The sequence below is a fragment of the Tachysurus vachellii genome, chromosome 24 (assembly GCF_030014155.1).
Source record: "Tachysurus vachellii isolate PV-2020 chromosome 24, HZAU_Pvac_v1, whole genome shotgun sequence".
Lineage (NCBI taxonomy): Eukaryota > Metazoa > Chordata > Actinopteri > Siluriformes > Bagridae > Tachysurus > Tachysurus vachellii.
Window position 1 is genome coordinate 4,020,867 of NC_083483.1, and position 15,978 is coordinate 4,036,844.

General features: G+C 37.0%; 1 protein-coding gene across 2 annotated transcripts in view; it reads left to right on the plus strand.

The window, feature by feature from the left end:
* The window catches only part of gpc5a (glypican 5a), a 72,824-nt gene that overhangs the window by 39,219 nt on the left and 17,627 nt on the right, over positions 1 to 15,978 (plus strand). For both annotated transcript variants that reach the window (XM_060860753.1, XM_060860754.1), the window contains exon 8: positions 13,063 to 13,225. In XM_060860753.1, coding sequence (XP_060716736.1) covers positions 13,063 to 13,225 — 163 coding nt within the window. The remainder of the gene's footprint in view (positions 1 to 13,062; positions 13,226 to 15,978) is intronic.

The window sequence follows — 15,978 nt, forward strand, 5'->3', positions numbered from 1 at the left end:
AGGTTATAACTAAGCCTGAGTGAATCAAGCAGGTTGGGTGATCAATAAATCTGAGTGAATCAACCAGGTATAAGTGATCAGGTGATCCCTACATCTGAGTGAATCAATCAGGTATATATGATCTTGTGATCCTTACATCTGAGTGAATCAAGCAGGTATAGAGTGATCGGGTGGTCACCACATCTGAGTGAATCAAGCAGAAATAAAGTGATTGGATGATCATTACCTCTGAGTGAATGTATAAAGTAATCAGGTGATAAGAGTATGACATGAATCAGATACAATCTGATACAGATACAAACTGATCTGTAGAGCCATTTGAACCAGTTAGGTATTGCTCAATCATGCAAATCAGTTCAAGCAAAAAAAAAAAAATCCAGCTTAAACTTGCTAGCTAGGTAGCATGTATCATATGTGGCATGTGAAACACATCAAAAATACCTGATACACATATAAATAGGAGGTAAATAAATCTAACTGGCCCAGAAGCACTGTCTTGAACTTTTAATGATTTTTCTGTTCAGAAATTAGCGTGTGTAATTTGTCTTTATTGCAGAACAGCCAGTGTGGTTGTGTGTGATCAATGGATACATATTTACCAGTCCATCTTCTGTGTTTGTGTTCAGCTTCTGGCTAAATCAATGCTGTTTTAGCCCCATTGTCTCATTGTGGTGTTTGTGCTGAGGCGGCTGTGTGGAGTGTGTTTAGCCAGAGGATGTGATGACGCTAATGCTGATTCAGGGATCATTATGGTCGATTTTAGCTACACACACACATACGCACACACACACCATTGTAGCTTTTATTCCTAACAGTCATTGTTGCTGTCAGTCCTTACCGTTATTTACGTACTTTAACTGCACACTGTATTCATTTAAATATTGTAATCTGGAAGCTAATTTCTAATACTTTAATCTGGCATCCAAATCACTTCATAAATTGTCAGTTCACCCCATTATTTTGGATGTAATATGCAAAACTGGCAGGTGGCTCCATAATCTGTGAGATTACTTTGCAATTTGGTAGATAAATCAGTGAAATAATTTGCCATGGACTCCTTGATAATGTGGAAGACAGCTCCATGATCTTTCCTGACCTCTGTAATCTGTGATGTGGATTATTAATATGTCAGGATAATTTAGTAATCTGACTGTAATCCGGAAGCTTCTGTGCCATAAAAAAATACTTGCTCAACTGGTTATATTTTGCACACAATGCTATAGATATTTCAATATAAATATTACATAACTGCATGGCTGCTGTCATATTCTCTGCAAAGAATCCCAGATCAGATGAACAGTGGTGCATGCGAATGGCTTTATTTTGCATGTAAATTGAGAAAAAGGTGATCACTCAATCTTGCTAATTTGCATAAAATGGTATTGATTACATTTACAGCATATGCCCTTTTCCAGAGTGACATACAGAAGAATTAGACTAGATTAGACTAGATTAGAATCCAGATCTTTCTTTTCACACTCTGACACACACACACACACATACACACGGCTGATAACAGCTGATCATGGACTGAAGCATAAAGATGAATAGAATTTAGATATCTGTCCTATATACTGGCCTTTGAGTCTAACTTCTAAGTGCTAGTATGTCATTTGAGACACAGCCCTGAACTTGGTAGTGAACATGAGAGGAAATCAGGATTTCTCCAATGGAACTGTGCTCCGTTTCTCTCTGTGAACTATTTACCGCTCTTTGTCATGCGGCACGTATGCCTTCTGAATCAGTGATGCGTTTCTCCTCTGAATCAGTGATGCGTTTCGTGTCTGAGGTCAACAGCGTTAACGTGTGTGTGTGTGTGTGTTCACCCTCCAGACAAACAAAACGCCTGCAGGAATAAACGAGGGCTAAAAAAGTGCGCTATGGCCTACAGCCGCCTCTTCAAAGGTGGTTAATTATCAGGCTCGTTTGAAAAGTGACCTCACTGACCTCCAGGATGTGCCAGGGTCAGAGTTCACCACAAAGACTTCACTTAGTCCTCCAAACAATAAAAACAAGAAGAATATCTCATGTTCTGTCAGGGGCACCACTAATCAAAGCCTCTCTCTCGTCATGCTAATGAGAGGTCATTAAGCGCCATAAAAAAAACTGAAATAGCAGGATGATACGGAGAGATAAAAAGAGATCTAGAATGACAAACGGAAAAGAAGAGAGGAGGATGCTATGGATATGAAAAAGAGAATGACAGAATGGAGAGAGGTGGAAAAGAAGTGAAACTGAGACCGAAAAGGAGAGGGAAGGAGGAATAGGCAGACATTTAGAAAACAGGAGAAAGACAAAAACAGGAGTTAGAGAAAGAGAGACGGGAAATTATAGAAGAGGTTATTCTTTCTCACTTTTTAGGGTGTGTGTGCATGTGTGTGTGTGACAGTGAATGAGTGAACACTATCTGTCAGTGTGACCTTTAACTCAGGACACTGTGTGTGTGTGTGGGTGTGTTGTGTAAAAATAAGGAGGTGATAGCTGTACTCTGCCATCACTGTCTCAAGTCCTTCCGTTAAACATCAATGACACGCAACCTTATTCAAAGGTCAGACTTGTCTCATTTATCATATCCTGCACTTCTTTCATGCCCTAGCACCTTTACACTTGGTAGGGTGCTCACTCCAAGAAAATCAGTAAGTAGTTAATGCTAGGGGTTTGTGCTCAGCAATCACGGACGGCTCAAAGGGGGCGGGGCCAAGACGAGAGGTAGGAGGTAATGAAAACTGTTAGTAAAGTGCTAGGATTATGGATAGGTAGGAAAACTCCAGACAAAAATTCTTTAAACTATTTTATTTTATTGTCTCTTTCTGTCTCTCCCATTTTGATCTGGTTTCATTTTTAATATTTTTTCCCTTTAATTTCCTTCCTTCCATCCTTTCTTTCTCTCTGAACTGTGCAGTGTTCCCTGGAACTAAGCAGTCCAGTTTATAAGCAGTAAATTCATCTGTCGCTCTGCCTTTCGCAGTTACTCTTGATATGAATTGATTTTTCTCCTGGGGAAAAAAGAACGGGGTGTCTTTTTTTCCCCCTCTTCAGATGGTGGAAAGGTAGCACAGAGAATCATCTGTGAAATGAAAAGTGTGTGTGAAAGGCAGCTGCAGATTATTTACCCCAGTTACATCCTCACAGCTAAAGTGTATTCAATCAGAACTTGGTACATTATCGTATTAGAGCAGATCAATATTTACTGTTAGTGGTGTTCTTTAGTTCCTGCTTGCAGCTGATTGGCTGGACTGTTTGTTCAGCATCACCAGACTGTGTACACATTTTTACACACACACACACACACACACACACACACACACACACACACACGTAATGATGCCAACTCTTATTAACAAAGCAGCGGTTTGTTTTCACGGTTCGAGACTTTGATGCTAATTAAGCATGTTTGTTTTTATTTGACTTCTGTTTAATTAATATGATAAACAAGAGTCAAAATGAATTAATACATACATACATACAAAAATAAACAACACTTACACAATGTTAAACAATGTAGCCTAGTTTGTGATAGGTTCCTCAGAATCTGATTGGTTCCATTCAGCTGAGGCTCCACCCACTTCCTCACCTAGCATTATTTATGTATTGACCAAACAAGACAGGGCATTAAATGACCAACTCTGAAGTACGAACAGTGATTTGTTTACTTTAGCATTTGGAAAAGAGCCCTGAAGTGACCATGGTTATCTTAAACAAGTCTTAAAAACTCTTGTTTGAGAAAGAGCCACAAAATACAGCCTTCTAGCAAGAACACTGGCATGTGTTTTGCATGTAAAGCTTTAAAATGGCCTCAGATGTAGTGAAACATTGGCTAATTTTTAGTCTTAAAAATTCCTTTTTAAGTAGTAAGAACAGTAACAAAAGTCAGGAAGTCTGGAGTTCAGAGTGCAGCATTATATATATATATTATATATACTATATTCACATTAAACATTTACAAGTGATTAACTCCAGTTGTGGTAATACGACAAAACAAGGGTTTTGGTGGAAGCCTTAAAATGGCTGACTTCTGATGAGAGAACATTAATTAGTGACAAATTTCAGTATTTGGGATGAAACCTTGTCTTACAATAAAGAAATGTTGGTGTTTTGGTACTTTAAAATTCATCACTAGTTAGTGCTACTTCTAGAACATCAACCATTTTAGTGTTTCGGACTGACATTCAACTTTAAGTACACCAAACCATGTGCTCTGGACTGGAGCCTAGTGCCATTTCTTAGATTTTGAACAAAACCTGGAAGTAGCCCAGGCTCTAGTAAGAACATTTGTCACGTTTTCCAGCCTTAAGGATGGAGTTTTAGAACCCTAAATAACACATGATTAGATTCTTGATAGAGCTATTTGCAGTTTGTTCATTGAGTCATAAAGAGGAGTTTTGGAATGAAAAGACTAAATATTGCTGAAGGTAAAAAGAAGAAATATACTATTTCTAGTGAGAACAACAAATAAGGTCTATACTGCTTTTCTATGTATATCTTAGACACATGGCCTTAAACTGATATAGTAAGAAAACACTAACAAGGGATCAACACTAGCATTTTGCAATAAATAGTAAAAGCAATAAATAGTGATAGAAAGAATGCTAACTAGTAATGGACTTGTTGTATAAAGACTGGTTAATACAAAGCAGCTAAATTTCCCTCCTTGTCCTCATGCAAATCAACATGAAGAAAAGCGTTTGTTAATGTAGTTGGAAAAGTTGTGATGTTCCATTTAAAATAATTATTTTTTTTTTTTAAAAATCCAAGTGGTTAAGGTTCACAAACACACACTGATTTAGTTTTGGTGCAAATACTGAATGGGACATTATCTCAGCTTCCCATTGCTAATCATTTCTCTCCCAAATTTTAACAAAAAGTTAAAATTAATTTGATAAATGAGGCTGTCAGGGAAGAGCAACATCTGCCTAAACACACACACACATAGAGTGTAATAAACATTTCATTTATAACTGGTGATAAATTGGGGTAGTAAATTTGAACGCTGAGGTAAATAAATGTCCTGATACACAAACACACACTGGTGACATTTTCAAATCTGTGTTGACACTTTAGACGGAATATTTAAAACACACACAAACACACACACACATATATATATTTTCGCTAGCAATCATATTAGCATGCACTTTAACACTCACTGGCAATTAATGTAAAAAATAAATAAACAAACTGACTTTGAAAGTAAATATGATTTGTGATGGTTCCCTAATTCTTATAGTCTATTTAGATGCTAATTAGCATTTAATGTAAAAATGTATGAACCATAATTATCTATAAAATTTAGCATTTGGTTTAGATCCCTGAAAAGAATTCTAAAGAATTCTTCATAAGCTCAGACAACAAACAAATAACAACAGTATACATATCTGAATCCTAGTTATGGTACTGTAAACTAGGCCCTAACTGCTAATTTAAGACAGAGCCATAAAGGCTTGACTAAGATCACTAACGAGTGATGGACTATAGCATTTGGCTAAGAACCCTAAATAGAAGTGAACGAGCGAGCTGCAATACGCTGGAATGTCTAAGAACAGATGAAATATAAAGTGCACTTGGTAGTGCACTCAGCAGTGGTGTGTTAATTAGTGAATGCTTCGTTAAGCTTTGGGCTAAATGAGGTGCATGTTAATGAGGCTTATCAGCGTCACACAGCTGCTCTTCTAAAGCCATTTATATCAATCTGTTTTTAATGGCTAATTGCTGACCGTGTGCATGTGTGAGTTTTAATTTAAACGTTACTCCCCAGTGTTAGTTCTCACAGTCTAATCAGGAATTGTCTCATGAGACAGGGTGTCTCGATAATCTTGAGATAACTTTCCAGTTTTGACCATGTCAGATTGTGTGATCGCCTCAAAGTAACGTAAAGAACTATGGACTTTGACCTTTGAGATATGGGTAGGCTCACAACTTATCCTACTAATGCTAGCAAAGTAGCCGGGCTATTTAGGCATTATTCAGGATCATAGCATTCAATGCATAAAGAGTGTCTTATGTGCTAATGTACAAAGAAGCTAGAGCGTAAGAATTCCTGTCTTTTTTTGGTAGCATAATAAGTCAGATATATACATTGGGTTTCTTGACATTCAGCAGGAGTCCGAAAGGAGCTTCTGTGTCACACAAAAACTCTAAATTAATAACTTTAAAAACAGTGAAAAGTGAGCCCCCTGCTATTAGGTCAGAGACATTTGACATCTCTGACCTGATACTAGAAGGTTCCTGGCTTAGTTTAACTCCAGTCTGGGACCTGATGCCAGATCAGTGGGGAATACACAATTGATCTGAGGTGATTCGCTATATCCCTTTAAATCTAGAAGCAGGGATACCTGCACTAAACCCAATAAACTCCCTCTCTTTGTAGTGCGCACTGCTTAGTCACCACGGGGCATTTCTACAGATTTACAGAACCTGAACACAGCTCTGTAAATCCCCTGTGATGCTGAGGGAACAGCAGCTCGAGTGAACTCCACAAGTCCCCTTCTTCAAGTTCACTACCGACATTTTTAAGCAGAGATACACTAGCGTTAATGCTAACCCACAAACTAGAATTAAAGTGAGGAGAAAATGGTAGAAAAACAAATCTACAACACAAACTATCATTAAAATTGAGTCTAACTATAAATTAGACTATTATAATGAAATTATAGTATATCATACTATTATTTCATTATAGACTATAATGAAAAAATAACTAGCATTATTACTGACTAAACAGCCTAGCAGCAATACAGGTTAATCGGCAAACTAGCATTATAGTAAGCAGGCTAATCGGCAAACTAGTGTTATAGTAAGCAGGCTGTTTGAATAAATTAGACTAAACCTTTTAAATAAAATGTCTGCTATAAGCTCTGTGCTTATGGGCCCTGTTGCAATGCATTGTGGTCCAGAATCTCTATGAAGTCATGTGCTCAGCTTTGTAAGGTTTGTCTCTTTTTTCCCATGTTAATGGGGTTATTGATCATTCTGACACCTTGGCATTTCTGTAACACACACACGCACACACACACACACACACACACACACACACACACACACAGACCGAGAGAGAGAGAGACAGAAAACGCCATCTGAGCCTGCACGCATTTAGATTACTTCATTCCTGGACACACACTTCCATCAGAATATAATCATCTCTCTCTCTCTCTCTCTCTCTCACTCTCTCATTCATTCATATATATATATATATATATATATATATATATATATATATATATATATATATATATATATATATATATATATACACGGTCCCTTCTACTTTACTAGTAGAAGTTCTACTTTACTAATGTCTGTACTTTTATTGTCTTTATCAATGAAGCCTGAATAAGCACATGCACACACAAGTATGTGTACCCACATGACTTTGTATCTGATTGTGCATTCTAATGGAATTCATGAGTTAATTATTTTCTAAAACTGAAAGTCAAACACAAAACTAATTTTTATTCGAAGGGGTAAAGTTGAGATCACGGTTGCTATGCAACAAGGAGACCGTATGGACGCCAGAAAAATAAAACAGTTAACTTTAAACTGACTGGAAATGAAAGGTTCAAACGTATGTTCCTCAGGTTCCATGACCTTAACACTCCTTCAGCTTCCCTCTGTGAGTGGTATAAAAGTAATATAGACCAGAGGGAATACAGAGTTCATCTTTCATATAGACAATGTACAGACAAAGCAATGGTGGAAAAGTGACAGAATTATCCAAAACAGTAACATTTATCTCATATGCTGTTTAATTACTATAATAGATCTGCTTATGACTAGAATTACACTGTATTTGCACTTAGCATTGACCGATAACCCATACATTTTTCTAAACATGGTGGACACAGACATTTGAACAAAGCATATGAAATTCTGCCTGATAGCTAATAAGGTAGAATTATCCATTAACCTAACTTTCATGTGTCATGCTGCTGAAGGTGTCATAAAATGGTGCATAAAGTTGTTTGCCAATGCCAACAATAACATTATAGCTTACGTAAAAGCTTACCATGCAAGGTTAGCAACATGAAAGAGTGTAACAATTAAGCATGCAGTCATGCCACAGTGATGATTGAAACCAGACAGAACCATCTGGAATGTCAACATTTACCTCATATGTGAGAAGCTAACTAATCTGATTAGTTTATCAACCAAATTTATGGAATTCATATCACCATGCTAAACCGTCCTACTGATATATCATCATGGTTCTAGTCGCTACCATTTTACCTGTGTTTGTTTGTTTTTCCTTTTTTTCTAACATGATCGTTATTTTGATGACTTATAACGTCTGTTGGCTTGAGATAAAATTCACCAGCAAGTAATGAACAGATCACTGCACCTGCATCATCATTACGAGCTTAATGAAGCTGTGGGTTATACACAGTGGTGGTGCTAATAACGCTGTCATGCCTCACAATAAATTCATTTTTCCCTTTGCAGCACAAAGCAGCCAGTCGCCACTAGATAACCACTCTTCTGCTGTACGGCTGTTATGGCTGTGTGTGAAATGTTATGAGCATAAGGGTGAATTTTCGAAGATGCCAACAGGATTAGCGGGATCAGAGTGATTCCTCTTTACGAGTACGCTTGACATTACATTCAATAAGTTTATGTTGTGAATGAATAAAATAACGGTAAAAGATAGAAACTAATCTAAAACCTGTAGCTAATCTAGAGATAAATACTAATGCGTAATGATTATGGTTAAGAGTGTGTCCATTTCCTCTGAATATCAGATGTTCCAGTTCTTAGAGTTGGCATATTAGCGTTTAGCTTAAACTGCATTCTTTATGCCTCTGTTTGATAATGGAGTTGGATACAGCGCTAATAGAAACTGCTAATGGAACGTTACGGTTAGCTTTGCGTGCATGTTTCTCTCCGGCTTTCTGAACAGCTTGGAGCTGCAGGGTCACAGGACCACTCATCCAGAACCTATGTTCAGCTTTCATTTTGAAAGTCTGAGCAAACACAAATTCCAAGTCGCTAATCTAACCGAGGAACATTACATAGTGCTAGCATTAATGAAACAGCACTCAGCAAAAAAAAAGACACATTCAATCTTTGCCGTTAGCATAAAACACAAAGGCAGCGTGGGGCCTTTATCACTCCGCTCTCTTCACCCTGGAAATAAACGACAAAGTGAACGAGGGATAATCAGCGCTATCGCTCTTTAGCATCGCCACGCTGTGTTAGTGCCAGAGAGGAAAGCAGTCAGATTTCCAGGAGCAGAAAAAAGGCTTTGAAAGAGTGAGACAGAGCTTTTGTTTAATCCCTGATCGATGGCTTCACACTGTCGCCTTTTAATCTCTGCTTCTCTTTCCTCAATTATCTTGCCGTCTCTTTCTTTTTCTTTCCTACAAGCTGATAACATTCAACAATGGTGCACTCGAGAAGTCATCAGGAACAGAGCGCTAGTGGTCCTGTGTGTGTGTCTGTCAGGTTATTTATAGAGCACTAATGTCTTAGTGAGAAAGAGATGTATGCTATCCATTTTATCTACACTGTGGTTTCTTTCTGTCCTTGTTGCTGTGTTGCTCAGGGTTATGCTTTTTAATCAGGCTTCAGGTTGGTGTCACTTCTATGCTAAGTGCTAATTAGCTCATTAACCAACAAGGTAATTATTTCTTTATTTATATTGTAGCTAGTTTCTAAACACAACTATTTGTTTTCTGATAACTGATAACTAACTTGTTAGGCTAGGAGATTAGGAGTTTATAGGCTAACATGTTTTTTATATATATATATATATATATATATATATATATATATATATATATATATATATATATATATATATATATTATATTATATTATATTATATTATATTATATTGTTCCTTCATTTACACTGTGACTAGTTTTTAAATACCAATATATTTGCTGTTTATATATATATATATTAAAAAATTTTATATATATATATATATATATAAATATATTTGCCAATATATTTGCTTAAAAATATTTGCTTTTTTTCTGTGTTAACTCATATTAGCCACTTAGCTTGTGTGGCTAAATTAAATGACAAATTACCTTCAAGTTGTACAGTATTTACCTTTAAGTGCTAACTCATGAGATAATTATCTTGTTTTTTTGTTTCAGGTTTTCACCAAACTTTTTCATATGCTAAGTGCTAATTATCCTATTAGCTAACAGAATGTTATTTTGGTAGTAAATAGAACATGCTAGTTCTAGTTAATGTTCCAGCTGCTTGTCTTTGTAAAGCATTAGTGTAGTATGTTTTGTCTAGTTGGCTAGTTTATAGTACGTAAATCACCGATAAACCTATTAGCTACTGAGTGGTGTAAAACTATGATGCTCTTGGCTAATTTGCTGATTATCTAGCAAAGTTGATAATCTATTACTAGAAAATCTACTACTAGCTACTAGGCGATTGTTAGCTGGATGATTTTTAGCAACTAACTGCTAAGTACAGTAACTAACTAACTCACTGTGAACATGTAGTGCTAATTTTTAAGAACTTATTTTCTCATAAGCTTGTTAAGAGAAAATTTAATTATACGACTTTAAATCATGACGTATTAGCTAGCTAGCAAACAGGCTACAGTAGCTCAAAGTTATGTTTTCTCTTCTAACCATTGTTTTAAATTAACTGCTAATGTAAACACCTTTTACATTACCAACTGACAGAAACTTTTATGCAAACCAACTTTATCTTGCTAAAACACCAGTTAGTTGCTTCTCTGGAAATTGTTAGTGTTTTAACTTGAAACGAACCAACAAAAGCAGACGCTGTGACTTGAGATGAACTGTGAAAACATAGAAGTCAGTCAGCCATCTGTGGTGTGTGATGAATAAAAGTGATATTTGAACAATTTTATGTGATTCTCTGGGATTTTACAGCTTTGAGCCATGAGTGCAGAGTGAGTTCAATTGACTGGATCATTATATTCACTTGCCTTTTATTTCATTTATCTCCAAGTGAAGAGCAACTTTCTCGCCGTTTATTTGAGCTGTCCTTCGCAAAAGAGCCATAAAGCATTCAGACCATCTGAGGCGCATAGTTATATTTAATATTTAATTCTGTACTTTAGCGTTTATTCTGTCTATTTTACAGCTGATCCACACACTTATACAAACTTAATGGACACGTGGCAACAGATGGACAGTTTTTAAAGGACATGACACACTTATGGTGACTTTGGAGTTTCTGCTAATTGCTATGAGCTAATGTAGCATCTGTTGTCTTTCAGCCGAGATGGAAAGTGAGATGTCAGTTTAAAAAGACAAAGCTTGGCTTTATTTAAACTTTACATACAAAGAACTACATACAGTACAGCAACAGTAGAACTTGTACTATACAGGAGAAGATATAATGCTCTCTGTATACGCTTTATGCCAACTAGCTTCATTGATGTCGAGGAGTAGCTAGTGTTTTTATTCACTTTTTAAAGCACCATTTTATCAATTACCTCAGAAGTAATTATAATTTTCAGAATGATAATATTTTGTGTTTACTACATGAACAAAGCAAGCAGTCTCTTTAAGGCTAACCATATACCTGTATATCTGAGAGGCTCTAATTAGCTGCATGGCATCTAAAATAACACTTCTAGCTAGCTGTTACCTCAGCATTTCTTCAGGAGAACCATCTCCTCACTACAGCAGCCATGTTTTTGCAAAATCTGATTATATGCTGAATATCCAGTAGAGGGCACTGATGGTAATAGTTTTTTGTACTCTTTTTTTTTTTTTTTTTTGGAAAGGGTACTGCAATATTAGAAAATAAATAGTTGACCTTTTCCATTAAAAAAACCCTGAATATTTCTAAATATTAGGTAGGGCATCTTTGGCCTCAGGGTGTTGCGGGTGGATAGCATGCATTTGAAATTATCTAAAGACAATGAAGCAATAAAAGTGTGGATGCAGCCATGCTGATTCTTATTCAGAGGATGAAGCTAAAATAAATACGCCATTCAAAGAATGAAGTGATGGCCGGAGCAATAAGAAAGAGAGAGGATGGGTCTTTCGTCCAGCAGAGGAGATAAATCCCTCCGTCCCTCTGGGCTTCGGCTGTGCTCAAACACAAACCAATCTGTTTTAAAGTGTGTGTGTGTGTGTGTGTGTGCGTGCAGGTGTGATTGAGAATAACGTACGCCGCTCGAGGCCGGAGAGGAATGCTTCATCATGGCCTTTTTCTCATTTTTCTCTTCCGCTCCCGCGGGCGATGAACACTTCAGCTTTATTGTGAAGGACGTGTACAAAGAGAGGAAAATAAACGGATTTGGGATGTAGCCACATGTGGGAAGTACATTTAGTACTTCATTTGATACAGCTAGTAGCTAACTCATGCTAGCATGTATATTTAGCTAACACATTTTACACACGCTATATCATTCTATATATTTATTTATTTTTGCACTGCTATGTGCTTGCTAACCATTGATACTGATTGCTGAATTGCATTTTAGCTAGTTGTACTTAATACTTATTTTAAAGTTTTATTATCTAGCTATGCAACTAGCAAAACAACAAAAAAAAATAAAAACACCACATAACTAAACGCCATGCTAGCACTCCAGACTCTTTCCTGACATTCAGCTAACTGCTTATTGCTTAAAGTACTTTCTAAACACAAATTGCCCATGACAAAACTATCCCCATTAGACAATTATGATTTTAGCTAGCAAAGGAAAATCAAGATAGTCTTCAGCAGTTTAAGATCAATTTATTTCATGTAAACATGATGGCCCTGTGGAAAAACGTGACTCACTATGAACAGTCATCACTTATTTCAGTAACATTTTTTCACACTACTGACAAGCACAAGGAAGTTTCAGTTTCATTCATTTGTTTTATTTTGTTCTGTTTCAGGTGTCAGTCAATTCAAATCAAACCTCAAGTCCTGCATTCTGTTTATAGCTAATTATGGATAATCAACACTATATTAAATCTAACTATAGCCCAAAGCGTGGGCAGTTAGCATTTCAGTATGCAAGTTAGCAGTTAAAGTTATACAGTTACACATATATACGTGTGTGTGTGTGTGTGTGTGTGTGTATACATATAAAATGTGTATATATAAATGCACTTGTCTGTTTGGCAGCGCCTGCAGGGACGCTTTATCCCTAAATTGGGCACTTTGGACCAGATCGAGATGGGCAGTGGAGACACAGACTTGGTGTTTAGTGGACAATGTGATGATGAAGATGGCTGCTGGGGATCTGGAGACAAAGCTGCAGAAACCCGAAGCATTAAACCACCTGGATGTGAGTACTAACTTCACATTTAGGGCCATTTAGGGCTTCAGTATTTTATACAGTATTTTATACAGTAGTTGCTAATTAGCCCATTAACTAGCAGTTTATTTCATGGGATCTGTCTAACACTAAACTCATTCAATTTGGTTTTTGTGCATTTCCCAAACAATGGCCATTTTCAAACCAATTTGTCCACATGTAACAGTAGCGTAAAGATGATTAGCATGAATTCAATTTCAAGCTTTTTACAGAGTGTTTAAAGAGCCCTAATTCAGCAGAGCCTTGGTTTCCTTTCTAGGAAACCTATGGGACTGACAGTGCAGGGCTTTACAAAGACAAGTTTATTAAAGGTTCTATTTGGGCAAGCACTTCATATTTGCCATTGAAAATCCGTCTCTTATTTACACCAAATTACCCAATGCACCATAGGACTTAGCAAGCTGTCTAGATGCTGGATGTTGGATGGATTGATGGCATGATGGACAGATTAATTTATGTGTGCATGAACAGGCATAGATAGAATTGATGGAGAATTGCCTGGATGGGTGGATGGGATGGGTTTCTGAATGCGCACATGCAGTGGTGAATAATGATTGATAAGTTGGTTGGGTGGGTGGATGGGTGGATGGATGTGTTAATGGATGGCTGGTTGAGTAGATGTACAGATCAGTGGATGGATGGGTGACTGGATGGTTGGGTGGATGGATGGACGGATGTTGAATTGATGGTTGGGTAGTTGGACAGATCAGTGGATGAATGGGTTAATTGATAGACTAATGGCTTAGATGCATTGATGGATGAATGGCTGAATGGACAGATAACGATTGGATGGACAGGTTGATTATTGGATTGATTCTTGGTGGATGGACAGACAGATGAATAGGTAGATGGATGAATTGATGCACGACTGGTTGCCTGGATTAATTCACTATGACTAAGCTACAACTATGATCTCATACACTATCACCCACTTCTCATATTATATTCTTAAATATCACACATAAATATGATCACTGGAACAAATCAACTCAAATCCTCCAGTGGATATGAAAATGTGTTATATTCTAGACATTTTTTTCTGCTTCTAATGGATGAATAAATGTCACGTAAACTAATGTGATTATTTATAGATAAAAAGGACCCGTCTGGTCTCCATCTCCCCTGTTTGCCGACCCGGGTGTCTCTAAATCAATCTCTCCAGACGCACTTTCCATCTTGCTATCATTTATCTCTCGGACACTTGCTTCTGATTAATCGCCTTTCCTTCTTCTGATGTCAAGGGTTACCAAAAGGCGACACCATCATGTTACATTAACGCTCTTCTCTCCTTCTTTTGTGCCACTTTTTCATCATCAAACCTGGCCACGCCCCCACAATGTCAAGCACTGCAGTTCCTCTTGCTTCATATAGCATGGCTAAACTTGATTTGTGGCTATGCAGGATACTGAAATCAGATTTTTCCAGAGCATACTTTGCTAACAGTTAAACGTGAGTCTAAAACCTTAAAACCACTCCAGTTTTTCTAATTGATCCTAATTTGGCTTATTAATACATTTTGAAACGTTATAATGCAAAATGTAATTTTATAATGTCATTAAAAAAAATTACTCAATTTAATGGTAACGTCTTGTTTTTAGCTGACGGTTATGACAAGGGCTGGGGTTAAAGTGAGGAGAAGAGTTTGCAGACTTATCATCCAACCACAAGCCTTGCCTCACAAGAGTTAATCGGGTCAGCTAATCTCCATGTCTTTATAATCATGGTCATTTACTTCAGAGTGATTTATTCAGAAGAATCAACTCTGAACATTGCTTTTATTAAACAGCAAAATACACCATTTGTATCTCAATCGTCGAGGGCAATGAAGACGGACACGCTGTAATCTGCTTAATATCCGTTGCAGCCCTCCGGCTTTTGTGTGCATTAATCACAGTACACTCCAGGAGAAGCTCACGCCCCATTTATTTATTTATTCTTCCAATTATTTATGGAAGCGACCCAGAGGCCTTGTCGCCGGATTCGCACGAGCGGAGCATAAATATTTTGAATCGGATTTGCATGTTGTTATCTCTGCGCATAATGTTAGCGTATCTGCATTCAAACAAAAAAAATGGTGACCTTTAATTGACCTCGTCCATTTGAATATGGCTGGTTTTGGATTTCTTATCTCGTGGAATGAATGTCTTCTCCCTAGTGCCTTGTTTGTTTGAACAGAATAAGCTTCTAAATATGATTAGCTTTGATTAGCCGTAATGTGATTTACACTCAAGTTCTGTTTATGAAGGAAATAACCAAAAAATCCTCGAAAGAAATCCCTGCTAATCATTTTTTAACGCCATTGAAATTATACTAAAAATGCTTGTGTCAGATGATTTAAAGTGTCATATAAAGCCAAAGCTACTATCTTAACCACACTATATAGAATAACATAAACAAAAAACCTCTTTAAAGTTTTTGAAGAATGGATTCATTTGGTTAACTGGTAAACTAACTAATTAGTTAACTAGCTAACGTAGTGAGTGGTAAACTCATTAGTTACAAGAGCTGCAATGGAGCACATTTTGGGGGTGTGTTTAGATCAGGAGTGTATGGAAGAGCTAAAGGGCGCCAGCAAGTCGTTAGCAGAAACGTTAGCTATCGATCACAGGAAATAGAGGAGGGTCCTTTAGCAGCGTTAGCGCTAATTAAAAGCCCATGTCAGGAGATGATGTTAATATAATATGACTCCTCACTTCATCAGCAGAAGGTGTGTAATGACGGCC